General features: G+C 42.2%; 1 protein-coding gene across 1 annotated transcript in view; it reads left to right on the forward strand.

The window, feature by feature from the left end:
* NALCN (sodium leak channel, non-selective) overlaps nucleotides 1–18,565 on the forward strand; it is a 366,003-nt gene that overhangs the window by 165,347 nt on the left and 182,091 nt on the right. The window contains exon 10 of the mRNA XM_075918747.2: nucleotides 2,424–2,510. Coding sequence (XP_075774862.1) covers nucleotides 2,424–2,510 — 87 coding nt within the window. The remainder of the gene's footprint in view (nucleotides 1–2,423; nucleotides 2,511–18,565) is intronic.

Below are 18,565 nucleotides of genomic sequence, written 5' to 3' on the forward strand. Positions count from 1 at the left end.
AGCACTGGAATGGGTTACCTAGGGAGGTGGTGGAATCTCCATCCCTAGAGGTGTTTAAGTCTCGGCTTGACAAAGCTCTGGCTGAGTTGATTTAGTTGGGATTGGTCCTGCCTTGGGCAGGGGGCTGGACTTGATGACCTCCTGGGGTCTCTTACAGCTCTATGATTCTATAATGTCCAGTCCGTTAGTGAATCCTGCTGGTTTCTTGGCCTCCATGCTATCTTCTGTTATTGAATTCTGCATCCAATGTACAGATTGTGTCAGAACATATTACTTTTGATCAGTTTACAATGCGATCTTTCACATTATTCCAGGCAGGAAATACTTTTTCACACACTTCACATTTTGCCTATGAAACTCACTGGCATAAGGTTATTGTTGAGGCTACAATCATAACAGAGACCTGGCTTAGTCCAAATGTAATTCTGGATGAAGATGATTCCATCAAACATAGCACATCAGTGTATTACTCAGATCTGGATTTAGTATTTGTCATGTGCCTAGTTTTAATGCCACAGCCTCTTGGGAATTAAACTAGGGGAAAGAAAGGTCTCTATGGGAAACTCTAGAAGCTGCCACATTTGGGGGAAGCTGAAGATAATAGAAACACTAACATTGATAACATTGTCAGATCAGAAGAATATGATCACATTAGATAGGGACACCATCATATCATAGAATAAAAATAATTTGTGACTGTAGACAGGCTAATGGCTGTCTTGTTCCAAAAAGTGATGTTACGTGACTCACTGACATAATGGTAATCTAGTTTAACAGACTTATGAAAAATGCCTCTACTGTTTCTTATTAGTTGGGATTGTCTAACAGAGCCTTTCCACTACACAGTGCCACATACAGATGGACCATATTTCTTGCTTTGGGCCTAAAGTGACCTTGACAAAATTGTCTTCTGCACATTTGCTGAAGTATTTACTTCATTTGTCCACCTGACAAATCAATTAACTTATGCAGAAAATGAGTCTACTACTAATTAAAGAAAAGTTGGCCCTCAGATATCTGAAGTAAGTGGTATAAAGGGAGCTCTCCCAGACGATGATTTAAAAAATAGTATAGCTCATTGTTTTCAAAAGGAACACATGCACATTATCTGTGAATGGCTTTCAGGGCACTGTTTCTTATGCCAATCAATCTACATCTTTTTATGACCTATTGTTTAAAGCCATTTCATATACATTTTCTGTTTTCTAAAGGATGGGATGAAATCTTGGCCCACTGAAGTTAGAGAGAGTTTTGCCAATGTCTTTAGTGGAGCTAGGATTTCACTCCACATTTTTAATTATACCACTGTATTGTCACGGTAATTGCACTGACATGCTATGAAGTGACTCTGGGTATGCATCTGTGTAACAAAGATCAGCATTTGACCATTGGTATTAAGTACTTTTGTCAGTAAAAGAGTATATGTAACCCACACACTTGGGCTATGTCTACAGTGGCACGATTTTGCGCCAGAAATATGCAAATGAGGCTAAGGGTGGAATATCGCTGAGCCTCATTTGCATATCTAATGAGCCGCCATTTTTGCAGAAGAGGCTCTTGCACCAGAAGGAGTATCTACACCGCCCCTTCTTGCGCAAGAAAAACCCCCTTGCACAATGCCGTTACACTGATTATTTTCAGTGTAGACACTCCTTCTGGAGCAAGAGCCTTTTCCACAAAATGGCAGCTCATTAGATATGCAAATGAGGCTCAGCGATATTCCATGCTTAGCCTCATTTGCATATTTCTGGTGCAAGATCGCACTGGTGTAGACATAGCCCTAGTGTGGTTACTGAGCAATGCAAGTGGTACCTAGACCAGAGCAACAGTTAAGATCAAGAGACCTCTGCAGCATGGGCTGAGAGCCAGCTGGCTTTTAGCTCAGAGGGTAGAGGCTCCTATACTCAGCTCCAGAAATCCCAGGTTCAGATCGCCTGGTGGTGGTTACACATGGTGAGAATTTTGTATTGTTCCCTTGGTGTAAATCGCAATATTTACAAAAGACCACCACAAAACTTGCTTTTAACAACAATGTAAGATGTCTGGGTTGCTTCTAAATATTCGGAACAGAGGAGGAGCTCTGTTCTGAATGTCTACAAAACAAAGAGTGATTCTATGAACTAGTTAATATAATCAGCATTAATATATGAGGTGCAATTATTAAGTGGATGTAAAGTGTTTTTTTCATGTTGTCTGAGTGAAATTCTGCACACTAAAAGTTTGTTATTTGGGCACAAATGTTATTGCAATAGGATAGTGGTGAAATCTATCTTGTATCTATTCTGTAACAATAAGAACATTTCCCTTTTTCTTCAAGAGTGCAGAGATCAAACTATGAGAAGATCCTAAGCAAAATATAACAGAAGCTTCACTTGTATTTATCAGTATATAAAATGTTTCTGACAAGTATTTTCCCCTTCAAGATGTTTCATGAAGATGCTGCTGGAGGGTGGCAGTTAGTGGCTGTTGATGTGAATAAACCTCAGGGCAGAGCTCCAGCTTGTCTACAGGTATGGTACTTTTAAAAAAAAAACTAAATTAATTGGTGTGAATAATAATATGCGAGTGTTGGCTTAGAGTAGCTGTTGGAGAGAAATTACAGCTGCAATACAATCAGTCACAAATTGCCTTTAATTTATTGGTTACTTACCAAGTCCTTCTGCCTGTGCTCATGAAACATACAATCAGCAAAGACAGCAATGTGGACTTCACCCAAATTACAAGGCATTTTATAATGTTTGTCTAAAAAAGTACATTACAGTAGAGTCCCAATTATCCGACCTAAACGGGACCGACACGTGGTCGGATTATCAAATACGTCAGATGATAGGGACTCAACTGTATGTATCCTGGCCCCATCCCTGCCTGGCCCTGGCCCCTTCCCTTCCTGCAGCTCCCGGGCACCCAGCCCTGCTCGCTGCCCCATCGCTCTCCTGGAGCCGCTGATGCCGCTCCTGCCGGCGCCACTTCATCCCCGGGTGCTACAGGGAGGAGACGAAGCGGCCACCGGCAGGAGCAGCTTCAGCAGCTCCAGGAGAGCGACGAGGCAGCGAGCGGGGCTGTTCTCCCTGCCCACACCCTGGAGCCGCTGATTCCGCTCCTGCCAGTTCTGCTTTGTCCCTGGGAGCTGCAGGGTCGGATACAGCGGAGTGTCAGATTACCGAAGGTTGGATAATCCGGACTCTACTGTATTTATAAAGGGACTATCCAATATTGTCATTTAAAAAAAAGGTTTTAAAAATATCATTATATTACCTTAAATAATTTTAATAATCCTTTACCTCCACATCCTTCCCAACAAATCAATCCTACCCCTGGGTTAGGTGTATAATATGCACAGTTATCATTCCCAAAATACAATGTTGTTCACTAAAATCATGGGCTAAATAACATACTCAACACAGGTGTACTTCAGATCTGTTATCAGCATACAAATATGTTTGACAGAGGGAAAGAGTCTATCTAGAATCAAACTAGTACAATTTTTTAAAAGTTTAATTTTTATATTTTTAGTTTTACATGGGCTATATTAATGAAAACCCATCTTACTCCTTGCATAAATCCAAAACTAAGATGAAGAATGTTCATAAATCAAATTTCCCATTCACAGGACAATGTAGACCACCACCAAGTTTTATTTATAACGTTCAGTTTTGCATGATAATTAATGACACTTGTTTGTGAAGCTGCCTTACTTTAGAAAACACACTAAAAGCACTATAACAACTGGAATAACATATGTGCCTTCCAGGCTAGGGTTCTGATAATGTTCAGTTTAGCATGTCAGCCATAGTATGTGTACAAGCTGGTAGGGCATGCAGTGATGGATGTCTCCTGGAAAATGTCTTTTACCCTGAAGAAAGTTACACGTGATTAAAGTTGGACAAGCTTGTATAATATGTCCATTACTCGTGGCATAGCTCTTAATTGTAAATTCTTGATGTATGGCAGTATCTAGCCTACCGAGCCTTCATCTGCACTGTGTTTTTATGGATTCATAGATTCCAAAGCTAAAAGGGATCATTGTGATAATCTATATTAAACTCTTGGATAACACAAGCCATGGAACTTCCCCCAAATAATTCCAAGACTGTATCTTTTTCACTCTCGATTTTAAAATTGTCAGTGATGGAGAATCTACCATGGCCCTTGGTAAATAGATCCAATAGTTAATTATTCTCACCATAAAAAATTTAAAACTTTTTTCCAGTCTGAATTTGTCTAGCTTCAGCTTCCAGCCATTAGGTTGTTATACCTCTCTCTGCTAGACTGAAGAACTCATTGTAAAATATTTATTCCCTGTGTAAGGTACTTATACAGACTGTAATTGAGCCACTCTTAACTTTTTTGTTAAGCTAAATACACTGAGCTCTTGGAGAGTCTCACTCTGAACCTTGTTTTTTACTCGTTTAATCATCATCATGGCTCTTCTCTGAAATCAGAGGTAAAATAACCTCTCTACTCCTACCTGAGATACCTCTCTCACTCTGAATCAATGACTTCTTCTTCATTATTTATCATTTCCCCAATTTTTGTATGTCTGCAAATTTTATCAGTGATGTTTTAATGTGTTCTTATATGTCATTGATAAAAAAAATGTTAAATAGTTTAGGGCCAAGAATCAAACCCTGGAGGACACCCTTGGAAACACGCATGCTTGATGACAATTCTATGTTTAATATTAAATTTGGAGAATTATAAGTTAGACATTGAGACCCATCATTTCTCACGTGATAATCACAGGTGATGGTGAAAATTTAGCCAAACTGATGGTGAAAACACTGTTGAAAAGAAGTTAAGATGTTATCTGAATTGCTTGTTTCATCTTTGTCTCATTACAGTGGTGCTGTATATTGTTCTTTTTCAAGAGTCACAAAAGCACACGATAACTTGTGTTCTGTTGAATTGGAACCTCTTGCTTCAGCTGGTGATGTCGCTTTTTTTACTTTTGCAAATCAGATAGTAGTTTTTCTTTGATAAATTGATACGATACCATCCTTTGGGTGACATCCAGCTGATTTCTAGTGATCTGTTACCTTGCAAAATATCAACAAGAAGCAAAGAAATCACTGCACAAAATTGATATTTATCGTGTGGTACTGTCCAAATGGGGCCAAGTTGCTTTTCAAACCCAGAGGAAAAGAGATTTTGTTAGGTTTTCTTAATTCTTCTCTGGCCTCTTTAATTTTTATTACTGCCAACACAAAGAATAGGCATGGTTTCAATATTAGGACTGTTTTGAAGTAATTAAATGTGTTCATTCATTGATGTATTTATTGTTCTCCCAGTTTTTGTAAGAAAGCAGCACATAGTTCACAAAGTAGGGAATCAAGAATTTAGTATTTATCTCATCTGTAAACTATACTCCCTCTCAGAGAGGTTGAAATGGTCCAATGGATGAGATGCTGGACTGGGACTTCGAAGTTAGGTCCATCAGTGCTTATTAGCCATAATAGGTAAGAATGGTATCCTTAGTCTCTGTTTGTCCAGGCCTGGAAATGAATGACAGGAGAGGGATCACTTGATGATTCCCTGTTCTGTTCACTCCCTCTGCGTCATCTGACATTGGCCATTGTCATAAAACAGGATACTGGGCTAGATGGACCTTTGGGCTGACCATGTATGGCTGTTCTTAGGTTCTTATGATTTAGGTTAGCTGGGTTCAGTTGCTGGCTCAGTAATGAATTAACTGTAGACTGTGGGCAGCTCAGTTAATCTGTAAAGTGGGAAAATACTTCCCAGCCTCAAACAGGTTCTGTGAGGATTAAATCTATTAATGCTGATGAGGTACTACAGTGATGGAAATAGCATAAATAGACAAATATCTACCTCTAAATAGATGACCATAGTGAAGATTTGAAAAGTTCCTAGCCCACTGAATTGCTTAGTGAAAGGACAGAAGTGTGTAAGAATGAAGCACTAGAAGTAGGCCAGGAATGCTGGCTTTTAATGTGTTTTTATTAAAGAGTCTTTAATTTCGGAAACCCTCTATTCGATTTTCTGTATATTTTCAGAATGGATAGAAATTGCCAATGAGACTGAGCATCCCCCCTTAAATTACTAGCCTTTGGAGTTTCGCTTTTAATGTGCAAATCTACCCTAAAATAACACCATTATTACAACATTAACTACTGGGAGGCCTTACCTCTCTATAATGATTTTTATTGCATTTTTCTTTTAATTTGTCCCCAAAGATGACCTTTCATCCCCAGCTATTTTTCTCATTGTTTCCCATGAATGGCATTGATTACTAATACTGAATTCTTTGTTCCACAAAAATAATTATTATGTGTGATTTCAATTTCAACATCAGTCCTTTGTCATAAATATATACTGAAGAACCCACTTTCCCAAATTACTTTGCTCTTGTTGATACTGTTTTAATAGATTTACGTTTATTACAGCTTCCTGCTAACCATAAATTACTTCCACCAACATACTGGGAAGTTTTCAGTTTCATGGATACCAAAGGGCTGAACGTGAAGTTCCAGAAAAGTCTTTTTCCCCAAAACTCCACTGGAAATGGTTTAATCTTTTAATCTCCTTGGTAAAGACACATTGTATTTTTTTTTGTTCTGGTATAAGGGGATTGACTATTATTAGTCCTGCCTTCTTTTTGTCCTTCTGTCACCAAAGATACTTTCTTCTCTGGTACATGTATAGAACATACTTGGCGGCTTAATGATAAACTGCAAAGCTTCAACCCGCCTGTGTCTTCTTTTTCAACCCTGCTAATCACATTACTAGCACCTGTATCAGTGTAGGGATCTTAATTTCTTGCAGTTATGTATTAATAATGTCTTCAGAGTTCTAATACAAAGACATAGCCTCGTGTTGTAGCATAGATGCATAGAAGGAAATGATTTTTTAACTATTTTATTTTGAGATTTAGGTATGTGCGAAATTTAATTATACCTGTGTCCAGTTAATAAACTGAGATTTTCAACATTTTCAATTTATTTATTTTTCAAATAGCCTATTTGCTTTTAACCATTTTGATTTCAATCTATGTGATTTGGTACTACAAAATTTAAGACATAATCATTATGAGTTATCACTTGAAAATGAAAATGGAATCACAAAGATTAGAAAACTCTGAAACACTTCTAACCAATCACAGCAAAAAAGACGTTAACATTCTAATAACATTTTCCAAAAGAGTTGTTGTCTCATGCTGTTTAGTATTGTCATATTGTGTACTTATTTATATATTAAAATATTTCAAGGAACCCTGAAAATGAAGGTAAGAAGCTTAATCTTGATGTGAAACCAGCAAAGGGTAAAGAGGGCATGATCAAAGCACCATGAATACGAGATTATTTTACCTGCATCATGAGGGATATATTGAATAAGAGAGAGATCTCCAGTCCAAAGTGAGCGAGAGGTGCTTCTCACCTCTCTCCAACCTGCTGTGGTGAGAGAGAGCTAGAGTAGACCTCTGTCCCTGGGGATGGAAGACAGGGCAAATTTTAGTTGCTTAAAAGTCAGAACTAATTAACTGATTTTCTTCCTCTCAGTTTGCCCTCACTCCTACTTACATACCTGCATGCTACAATAAATTAATGAATAAATCATCTCCATCCTTGGTGCTTTACACCTCCCCAAATATTTGTAAACTGTTACCTCCTTCATCTCCTTAACTGTTGATAAAGCAAGATATGCATATTGTGGTGGTGCCACTATGCCACCAAAGTCAAGCTTGCAATCAATTTTGCATGTAATGTTCTTTCACATACCCTGTTTTATATCCATGTGCATCTATTCAAAATTTTCAGCACATAATTTCTGAGTGGATTTTGTGGAAGATCCATCACCAGTGTTCCCTCTAATTGTTTCAATCCATGGGCAGAATACATTTTGTTATGTGCACCAAGGCATGTTCGAATGTGCACCACCAGTAGGAACACATGCTGCTGGCTGTGGGCTCTGTGGGTGACCTTTCAAGCACTCAGCGTACAGGGAACCTTGCCCATTACCTGCGATTCTTACAGGAAGACTGAACAAAAGCCATCAATTGAAAATGTCCAGGGAGTAGCCATGATGCATTGGCAGCAAAATGGCCTCAATAACTTTACAGTGTTCTGCCATCACTAACTTCTATGATTGTGCTTCAGTGCAGTAGTAACACGTGCACCTAAAGGACTAATTTCAGCGTGACATTGACATTGTGTTTACAAGAATTGCATCCTTGGGAAATATACAGGGTCCAGGGTCTGTTCATCCCTCTCTGTGTGGCTGATAGAGGCCAAGGACAGGACTTGGCACATCTTCCTTGATGGTCCAAGGCCTAGCAAGTTAACTTGTCACTCCCTGTTCAGTTGATGAGAACATTTGGTGAGTACCTTAGGAATCTACTTCTTATTGGCACATAGAAGGTGGTAATTCAACTTGAGATCAGTTTACAAACCACAGAAGGAAAGAACTGAATAGAAAGCCTATAGAAATGCTCCTTCCAGGAGAGGTACATTATTCACCAATACCTGCTCCTAGTCATACATTCAACATTTCCTGGGCTCTGGTGCCAATGCTCTATAGCCATGCTTCCTTTGGATGTGTCTGAGAAACTTGGTGGTCATTTCCTCATTCTGACTTCATCAAGAGTTTCTTTGAGGGAAGCAATCAAACAATGGTCTTCATCTCCTCACCTGTAAGAGGCAAAAAGGGAAGAATACTTCCTCTCAACTGCAGCAGCCTACTACATTAACAGGGCGACACTCACCTCTTGCAAGAGTCCCGTCTGCCATCATGCATCTGCTTTCAATATCAATCATTTAATAGCGTTGCAGCTACTCAGCCCTCTGGCCGAGTCACAACCTGTGTGAATTAAACTCTCCTTCTGTGGTACACCTTTACCAGGGCCCCATCTTGGCTCCCTCTGTATAGTCTCTCAGTCTATTCCCTGCTTGGATAGAGAGTGGTGCCTCCAGAGCTTCCCCTCTTGGAGACAGTGTCCTTGCCCATACTTCAGGGCTCTATCACAGGTCATCATATAGTGCTTGTCTAGACTACAGGTTTTTGTCGACCAAAGTGGACTTTTTTTGACAAAACTATACCTGCGTCTACACTACTGCCTAGTTCTGTCAACATAACGTCAACAGAACTCAGCAGTTTTGTCGATGGGGTAAACCTCATTCTACGAGGAATAACGCCTTTTATCAACAGAGTTCTGTCGACAGAAGGCGTTATTGCATCTACACTGTCCTTTGCGTCTACACTCCCATGTCGACAAAGCAGCTTGCTTTGTCAACAGAACTGGATGTAGTCTAGACGCTCTTTGTCGACAGAAGCTTTGTCGACAGTATCTATTGACAAAGCCTCTGTTGACAAAAGCCTGTAGTATAGACGTACCCTATAGTCTCTCCGTAGTCAACAGTCTCTAATCAGCGTTCCACTCAGAGCTGTCCCTGGTGCTGCCACTCAGCTAGCCAGTCACCTATGGTATTCAGTCCTTAACTGAGTGCTGCTATGCTTTGCAGCTCCTTTTATTAACTTTCCTGGATCTTGATTGTCTAGTTCCTCCACCACTGCTCTAGTCTTGGAGGACTTCTCTATGGCCCTTTTCTGTCCTCAAGACCTGGTCTACCCCATCACACATACTCACCAGTCCCCCTGAAGATTCCAATAGTGTTGAGCATAGACACCACAAAGGATGAGGACAAGCCCCAGTAAAAATGGGAATAGAAATCACAGCCCCACTGACATCAAAACTGCAATGTTTAAAAAGTGACTCAATAAGGATGGGTTTTATGTGTCATTCTCTGACATTTACTTATGGTGGTTAAGATATAGAAATGTTATCAGTTCTGGCCTATCAGCATCTTTGGCTGTTGTTTATAGTCACACTAGGTCCTTGAATTTTCCCTCATTTTCCCCACAATTCTTCCAGCATAACAGTCAGATAATTTAGTTAATACTGTGAAAGCCATCAGCAGAAATACAAGTAATTACAGCCGCTACCCGAGTTACAACCACCTCCACTTACGACCATCTGCACTTATGACCAAAGCGGTCATAAATGCAGATCCGAGTTACAAACGGCGATCTGCGCTTATAAACAGTGCAGTCACCATGTAACTCTATGGGATCCGAGTTACGAACACTACGAGTTACGGACCAAGTGTTGGTTCGTAACTCGGGGAGCAGCTGTACGTCACACTGCTATAGTCTATACAAAAGATTGGGTTTATTGAAGATTTACTTGGGTTTTCATTATGATTTGAATAGGCTGAATGTGAACCTTTTGGGTTGTAGAATTCTGTTCATTGATGGACATTCGCTAGAACTTGTACTGTAATTTGCATTTACAGACAATTTTGAGAGCACACCAGTGTTGAAGTATTCAATAATGCCACCACAATTAAGGTTCAACTGAGTTTTCTTTACAAAACTCAATTTCTGGGGTTAAATATGTCCAGTGTTTCAAATCCCATCAAGTGGAAACAGGTATTTAAATTGTCATGTTGGGGTTTTTGTGTGTGTTTAACATAATTACAGCAATGAAAGTATTTGAAGCAGCAGCAGCACGACTTGCTGAGTGCTGTAGCTCTAATGACAAGTTTGGGCAAATAACTACAAAGCCTTAGAATAAAACTACTGTTCCCCCCTTTTTTTAGGCTCCCCTGCCACACATTTTTCATATTTTTTAAAATGGGTTTCCCCAACAAAGACATCTTTTTACTGTAATGCTAAAAATTGATCGGGTGTTGCAGGTTTACTAGCCACTAGTCAATAATATTGGTTCAGATGCATAAAGTTAAATAATGAATTTAAAGTATTTTGGTATATTGTTGATATCTCTGGCATCCTGTTGATGTTTAAAGTGAAAGCAGTTAGGATATGTGCATTTTACAACATTTTTACAGAAAACCCTTAAGATCTCTTAAGTGAACATGATATATACAGCTGAGGATTTCTCCACCCCAAATATATTTGATGGGAAAATATTTTTAGAGAGAGGTTTTTTTTCTTTTTGCTTTCTTGGTCTTCTCAGGCACTTACTTTAACACCTTTAACTGATATTGTAGAAGGTCTGACTCTTCTTTTTTGCCTTACATTAACCTCCAAAAGGTCTGGGACCCCAATTTTTTCACATACCTTTAATCTAATTTTTCAAGAGTACATAGCACCCATCAATCCCAGTGAGGTCAATGAGAGCTGAAGTTGTCCTTGAAAATCAGGTTATTAATACAATGACATCATTGACTTCGAGTGACCTGCTCATTGAAGTGCAGTTACTCATATACTCAGTACTTTCAGAATCAGACCCTAGATAAATGTTTTTATTTTCCCTCAGTTAAGGTTCCATGAACCCTGAAAGGTTTGGTTCATGAAGAGGGTCTTGCATTGAACTATGCAGTGAGTCAGGATTTAGAAGCAAGCCAGCTACTATGGCTTCATTTAGAGGTTATAGTTTAATTTCCAACCTCCAAGCATAATCCCTAACAACGAGCCATTTAATTGTCCCCTCATGAAATCCCTCTACCCTACCAGCCTGCTCCCTCCCTGCCTGCTTTAATCTCAGATCTCTGGAGAGAGGGATTGTGTAGCTAGTTGGAAGGAACACAAGAGTTGTCGATGTAGAGGAGAGAAGAGGAAAACAGGTGCAAGGAAGGATGTTTACTGAGTTCTGAGTGAACAAACTCAGCACATGTTTTCAACCATTATCAAGCACAGGCTGGGATATGCTTCAAACATGAGGCCTGATTTGAGAATATTTTGCATCACTTTGGTTTAAGCCTTTTTTATTTACATATTTTAATTCTTCCTATTATAATCTCGACTGTTTCAAAGCTTACAAATAATGAACTATATTCAACCCTCACCATACGTGGATCAACTTTACTAAAGATAGTGGAGTTTGGCTTGCTGACATTAAAAGAGGAATTTGGGGCAATGTTCACAGTTCTTCTGTCTTTCAAAAACTCTCCTTTATTTCCCAGATTCCTGCTAAAAACTGTTTAACAAATTCTTTCCAGTCTTCTGTTTTTCAAAAACTTTCCACTTAATTACTGAATTCTTGCTGAACACTTTTTACCAATTTCTTTCTATCACAAACTTGCAGAGAAGGAGTGTTGGTACAGTGCATAAAGATTAGAAATCAAAACTCCTGGGTACTAATTCTGACTATTTAAAGAGAGTGAATTCCAAGGTTGGAAGTTAGTATGGGTAGTACAAAGGAGGGTGGGGTATAATTAAGAGCAGTGGGATACTACCAAGAAAGGGAACATTTAGGCTGATATTGAGACATGGTAGCCTTTGAAATAGTCTCTGCAGGGAAGTGGTAGCAGCTCCTTTAGGGTATGTCTACACTACAAAGTTAGTTCGAACTAACGGACGTTAGTTCGAACTAACTTTAATAGGTGCTACACTAGCGCTCCGCTAGTTCGAATTTGAATCGAACTAGCGGAGCGCTTAGTTCGAACTAGGAAAACCTCATTTTACGAGGACTAACGCCTAGTTCGAACTAGCTAGTTCGAACTAAGGGCTGTGTAGCCCTTTAGTTCGAACTAGTGGGAGGCTAGCCCTCCCCAGGTTTCCCTGGTGGCCACTCTGGCCAACACCAGGGAAACTCTATGCCCCCCTCCCGGCCCCGGGCCCCTTAAAGGGGCACGGGGCTGGCTACGGTGCCCGTGCCAGGTGCAAGCCTGCCAGCACCCAGCTAGCAGACCCTGCACCTGGCACGGCACAGAGCCACCCACCCGATGCCCCCCAGCCCACCCCCTCTTGCCGGGACCAGGCTGGCGGCTCCCGGGAGCTTGCCCTGGACCGCAAGAGGCGGGCACCTTCCTGGGCTAGTGCGGACATCGTGGACCTCGTCCACGATCTCCGCACTAGGCACAGGAAAGTGGCCGTCTAGGGCAGGAGAGCTGCCAGCCTGGCCACCCAGGACCAGGTGTGCATGAAAATCAAGGGGGTCCACTGAGACCCCCGACACTGAGCCCTGAGCTTACAATGGCCGTCCTGGGTCAGACCAAAGGTCCATCTAGCCCAGTAGCCTGTCTGCCGACAGAGGCCAACCCTAGGGACCCTGGAGGGGATGGACCGAAGACAATGACCAAGCCATTTGTCTCGCGCCATCCCTCTCCAGCCTTCCACAAACTTTGGGCAGGGACACCACTCCTACCCTCTGGCTAATAGGACTCCATGGACCCAACCTCCATCACTTTATCTCACTTCCCTTTAAACTCTGTTCTAGTTGTAGCCTTCACAGCCTCCTGCAGCAAGGAGTTCCACAGGTTAACTATTTGCTTTGTCAAGAACAACTTTCTCTTACTAGTTTGAAGCCTGCTACCCATTCCTTTCCTTTGGTGTCCTCTAGTCCTTCTTGATGGGAACTCAGGAAGAACTTTTCTGAATGCACCCTCTCCACCCAACCCCTGCTTTTAGAGACCTCTATCCTGTCCCCCCTCCGTCTCCTCTTTTCTAAGCTGAACAGTCCCAGTCTCTGTAGCCTCTCTTCATCTGGGACCTGTTCCCAACCCCTGATCATGTTAGTTGCCCTCCCCTCTCCCAGCCTTTCTCTTCCCCTCTCCCACCTCCTTTTCCCAGTCTCCCCCAGTTTTTTTTCAATAAAGACAGAGTCAATGTTGGAAGAAACGTTATCTTTATTTTGTACATCAATAAGAAGGGGGGCTAAGGAAGGGTAAGTGGAAGGAGGTGAGGGAGGAATGGGGTATGAGCCCCCGATGGGGAGGACTGGGCTGGCTCTGCGGGCTTCTGGGGGTGGAAGCTCTCCTGCAGCCCCCCAATTACTCCCTCTCCCCAGATGGCAGCCAGCGGCAAGTGCAGCTGGGCTGATGGCCGAGTGGCGTGATGTGCCCAGTGTGGGCACTCAGGGCACTCCAAGCCAGAACTTCTTTGCAAGCGGGGCACCCCTTAGAACTGTGTGTCCGGGGTGGGGGTCGGGACCCTTTAAGCGCAGCCCTCGGCTAGCCTGAGACAGCATCTCCATGCTCTAAGTCCTCCTTTTATGCCCTGCCGGCACTGCTTCCGGCCATCCTTAAGCCCTGTTCAGAGTCCACTCAATGTGGACTTGCTAGTTCGAACTAGCAAAACGCTAGTTCGAACTAGTTTTTAGTTCTAGACGCGTTAGTTCGAACTAGCTTAGTTCGAATTAACTAATTCGAACTAAGTTAGTTCGAACTAACTTTGTAGTGTAGACATACCCTTACTTACCATCATGTGAGCCTTTACCAGCTGGGTAGTACAAGACACTTGAAAATGTTCTGAAAGGAATAATTCTGAATTGATAGGGATGATGTGCATGATATAAAAGATATTTTCCTTTTCTAACTTCTATGATTAGAAGTACAGTAATAAGAAGACATAGAGCTGACACAAATACAATCTGATGCTAACCTGATATTTCAGGTTTATACTAAAGTGCTTTAGAATTCTTCCTAATTTCTTCCCAGAGTAAGTCTTTGTTCATTTAATCTCTACCTTGTCTTTTGAGCACCAAACTGCTCAAGATCAGATTGATATTAAATAAAGCTAGCTCCTGCATATGCTTGGTTCTGCAACATAGTATTTTTTTCAATAATGCCACGAGTGTGCTTAATCCATAACTGGACAGTTTGTTAATTGTAGAGGTGTTTGGGACTTATATTAGTTATTTCCTATTCTCCAGCACAGGGAATATAAAAAGCAAAGAATTACACAAACAGTTACATTAGGCAACTTGGGTGCAAAAGGTGTTTTCTTCCACAGTGGAAGCTAGAGGTCAATATCATTGGCAGAGTTAATGGTACCTGAGCATTCTCCTCCCCCGCCCTCCCGCCCCTGCTCTCTCTTTTCCTATAGGATACCCAGATACTCAAAATGAGGGACTGGGACGCCAGGGTTTCAAAAAAGGAATAGTGAAGGGAAAATAATGATCTCTCTCTGCAGCTGCTTGCCTGTTTTTTTTTCTCCTAGTCTCAGCCTCTCATCTGTTGTGATCTAGCTCTTTGTGTACGTTCTCCAATGTGCTCCCTTGTATACTCCACCTCATCATTTTCCCACCCACTTGTTCACCCACATTCACACTGTCACTCATTAATGCATCCTGTTCGCTCCTATTACACTCCATTCAGACATACTCAAATTTGCCAACCTAGCCTGTTATCCTCCTGGCTCAAACCCATTCCCTACTACAGCTCCTAAAGTCCCTCTCTCCAATCGAAACCTCTTGCATTCAGAAATCACCTCCCATCAGAACCTCTGAGGCTCAGGCTTAAATGCCATCTTAGCTCATTTCCCCCATTCATACTAAGACTGTGGTAGCTCAGATGCTCAACTCTAAACCCGTTCTCAGACTCTTAACCCTCACTCCCCAATCCTGTTTGTCTTATCTGAGACTCTGAACTCTTCCCTCTGTTCCTCGTCTCCCATTTCCCATGGCTCAAACTCCATAGTTCAGACCTCTCTGTGCCTTGACCCCCACTTCCCTCTGCCCACGCAGAATTTACACACACCATTGTCTGGGGTCTGGAGACGCAAGGGCAGAGTCACAAGGAAGGAATTGTAACTGTGGCAACAGGTTATGAGGGATAGAGAGTCCCATACCTTGCCTCTGATGGGGCAAATCTTTATTACACCTTTAAAGGTCTCAATTTCCTGGTGTGACTGCTCCCTCTGATGCTTTGTGGAGCGGGATCAGCAATAGGAAGTCTTTCTCTAGCAAGGCTGCACCGGTGATATCAAATTGTATTGTTCTTCAGTCAGACTCTAGAGTGGACACTGTCATCCACAGCATAAGTACTATGCAGTTGTAATGCTGACAGGCAGAACCGAAGCTCAGACCTCTAGAACTTAGTGCATAAGCCTCTACTGCAGGAGCTAAAAGCCAGCTGCCTCTCCTAAGGCTATAGAACAGACTCATTATTCTCCCTGTAAGTAGTCTCAGTGCCATAGATGGGACAGTACACCACACCCAGAAGGTGTTTACATTACATAGTATCTATGACATAACTAATAACTAGCACCTTTTTCATGAAGTGTAGTTTAATCCGTCCTGCCCTGTTGTACTTGTAGATCAGGGGTCAGGGGTCTCCAACCTTTTTGAACACGAGATCGCTTTATGAATTTAAGTGTAATCCAAGATCTACTTCCAATATAAATACCCCACCTCCTTCATGCCCCTTCTCGAAGGCCCCACCTCTGTTCACTCCATCCTGCCTCTCTTGCCCATCTTTGCTCACTTTCACCAGGCTGGGACAGAGGGTTTGAGTGCAGGCTCTGGTCTTGGATTAAGGGATCTGGAGTGTGAGAGGGGCTCTGAGCTGCTCTTAGGGCAGGCAGTAGGGATGTAGGAGAGGGTTCAAGGTATAGGCTGTGGGAGAGCATTTAGATACAGTGGTGCTCAGGGTTAGGGCAGGGACTTGGGGTGCAGGAGAGGATTCATGACTGGGGTAGGAGTTTGGGATGTGGGTTCCTGCTGGGCACTGGTGGTGTCTTCTGGGTGGTGGTGCTATGGGGCTAAGGCAGGCTCACCCCTTCCCTGGCCCTTCACCACTCCCTAAAGCAGCCAGCAAACCCCATCCCAAGTTCTGTTGTGCCCCTTCTCTGCTCTGTGGAGATAGAATACAGAGTGGGAGAGGGCACCTTGACATCAGCACCCTCCTCTCCCTCCCCTGCCCTGCACAAAAAGCAGGAGGCTCCCAGGGGGAGAGGCAGCTCCAAGGCAAAGGGCAGGAGATGAGCAGCAGTGGGGGAAGGGGGCAGCTGAAGTGCCAGCCCTTGATAGGCTCTTGGCCAAACCAGTCAGGCTCACCTGTGAGAGGCTCCAAGATCTATCAGTATTTTCATCAAATCAGCTAAAGGAAAACACACTTCCTTTCAAAAATGTAATTCCCCTTAAGTAATTGAAATGTAAAAGAAAAAGTTTTTACTTCTGTGTCAAATAAACTGATTAAGTAAACCTCATACTAGTATTATTACTAGTAGACACAATAGTAATCTTTAGAAGACCTAAGATGACTTTGTGTACAAGGTACTGGAATGAAAATCAGGAAATCTGAGAGCAGTTCTTCTATCAAAAATTTCTTTTATGCCCTTAGGCAGATCATGAAAGGTCTGATTTTTTTCATATGCACCCTTAACACAATCTGAGATGCAAATCATGCATTTAATCCCTTACGTCTCAGTCTTATCTGTAAAAATGGTGAGAAGAGTAAAAATTCACACTTAGGTGGGACGTGCTGATATATTCTAATAGTGGCAGCTATATAGATAGGTGACTCATACTATGGGTCTTTCAATTTTCATTCATAATGGCCTCAAAATATTTCAAGAGGAAAAAAAGTTTATAAAAACAATCACACCCCAAGTTTTATTTTCATTTGAAGAATGTTGAACTTTGCTCACTCTTCAGTTTCATGTGCATGGTTTTTTAATAGATTTGTTTCTTGTACACCAAGTCAGGCATAAAATTCTTTAAATGATGAAAGTACAATCATTCTTTTAATCAGGCTGTACATCCTTTTGTCATTTAATGAAATACATTTATAATTTATAAGTTTGTAGCTATAATGTGAATTGTCATTTAATAGCATGAAACCAGAATAGAATTTTAAATGTGTTCAACCAAAGAGTAACAGTTCATCTTCGAGTGATTGCTCATGTGCATTCTAATAGGTGTCCGTGCACTGCGTGCATGATCATTGGAGAATTTTTCTCTTAGCGATGCCCCCTCCTCCAGTCCCTGTCTTAGTGGTTGCATACTCAGGTGGCCTGGGCATGGGTTCCTTTCTGTAAGCCCCAGCACATTCTCACCATCACCACACCTCAGATGCTTTAGAGACGGTGTGGGGTACACACTTTGGGACACAGGGGCTGTGGTCCCAATCAGATCTCTTACTGCACATCAACTTCAGGGAGCTGCAGGTAGTGAGCCTCACTGGCCAGGCATTCCAGACCCAGCTGCCGTGTCAGTACCCCTCGGTGCTGACAGACAACAGTGGCAATATTTTGTATAAACAAACAGGGGGTTGCTACCTCCTTTATCCTCTGTCAAGAAGCCCTTTTTCTGTGGGACTTCTGCATATCCCATCACATCTATCTGCGAGCGTCATTCTTAGCAGGGGTGCAGAACAGTCTAGCAGACAGCCTCAGCCGCTTGTTCAGCACCCACAAATAGTCACTCAGGGTGGACATCATCTTGTCTGTCTTCTGCAGGTGGGGTCCTCCTGAGGTGGACCTTTTTGCAGCCAGGAGCAACCAGAGATGCAACCTGTTGTCCTTCTAACAAAGTCACAGCCAGGGGTCCATAGCAGATGTGTTTACTTGTCCTGGTTGAACCACCTCTTGTACGTCTTCCCACCCTTCCCTCTCATACACAGGATCCTCCTCACATTGCAGCAGGACAATGCATCCTTCATTTTGATGGCCCTGACTTGTTCCAGGAAGCACTGATTCACCACACAACTAAACCTGTCAGTAGACAGGCCTTTGGCATTGCTTCTGCTCATGGGTCTTATCACCCAGGTCCAAGGACACCTTCTGCCCCCAAACTGGAGTCCCTTCACCTCATGGTGTGGATGCTCCATGGTTGACTCAACTTGAATGGCTATACTTGGATGTGGTC

Source organism: Pelodiscus sinensis, chromosome 1 (genome assembly GCF_052426305.1).
Source record: "Pelodiscus sinensis isolate ZL-2025 chromosome 1, ASM5242630v1, whole genome shotgun sequence".
In the NCBI taxonomy this organism is placed as follows: Eukaryota; Metazoa; Chordata; order Testudines; family Trionychidae; genus Pelodiscus; species Pelodiscus sinensis.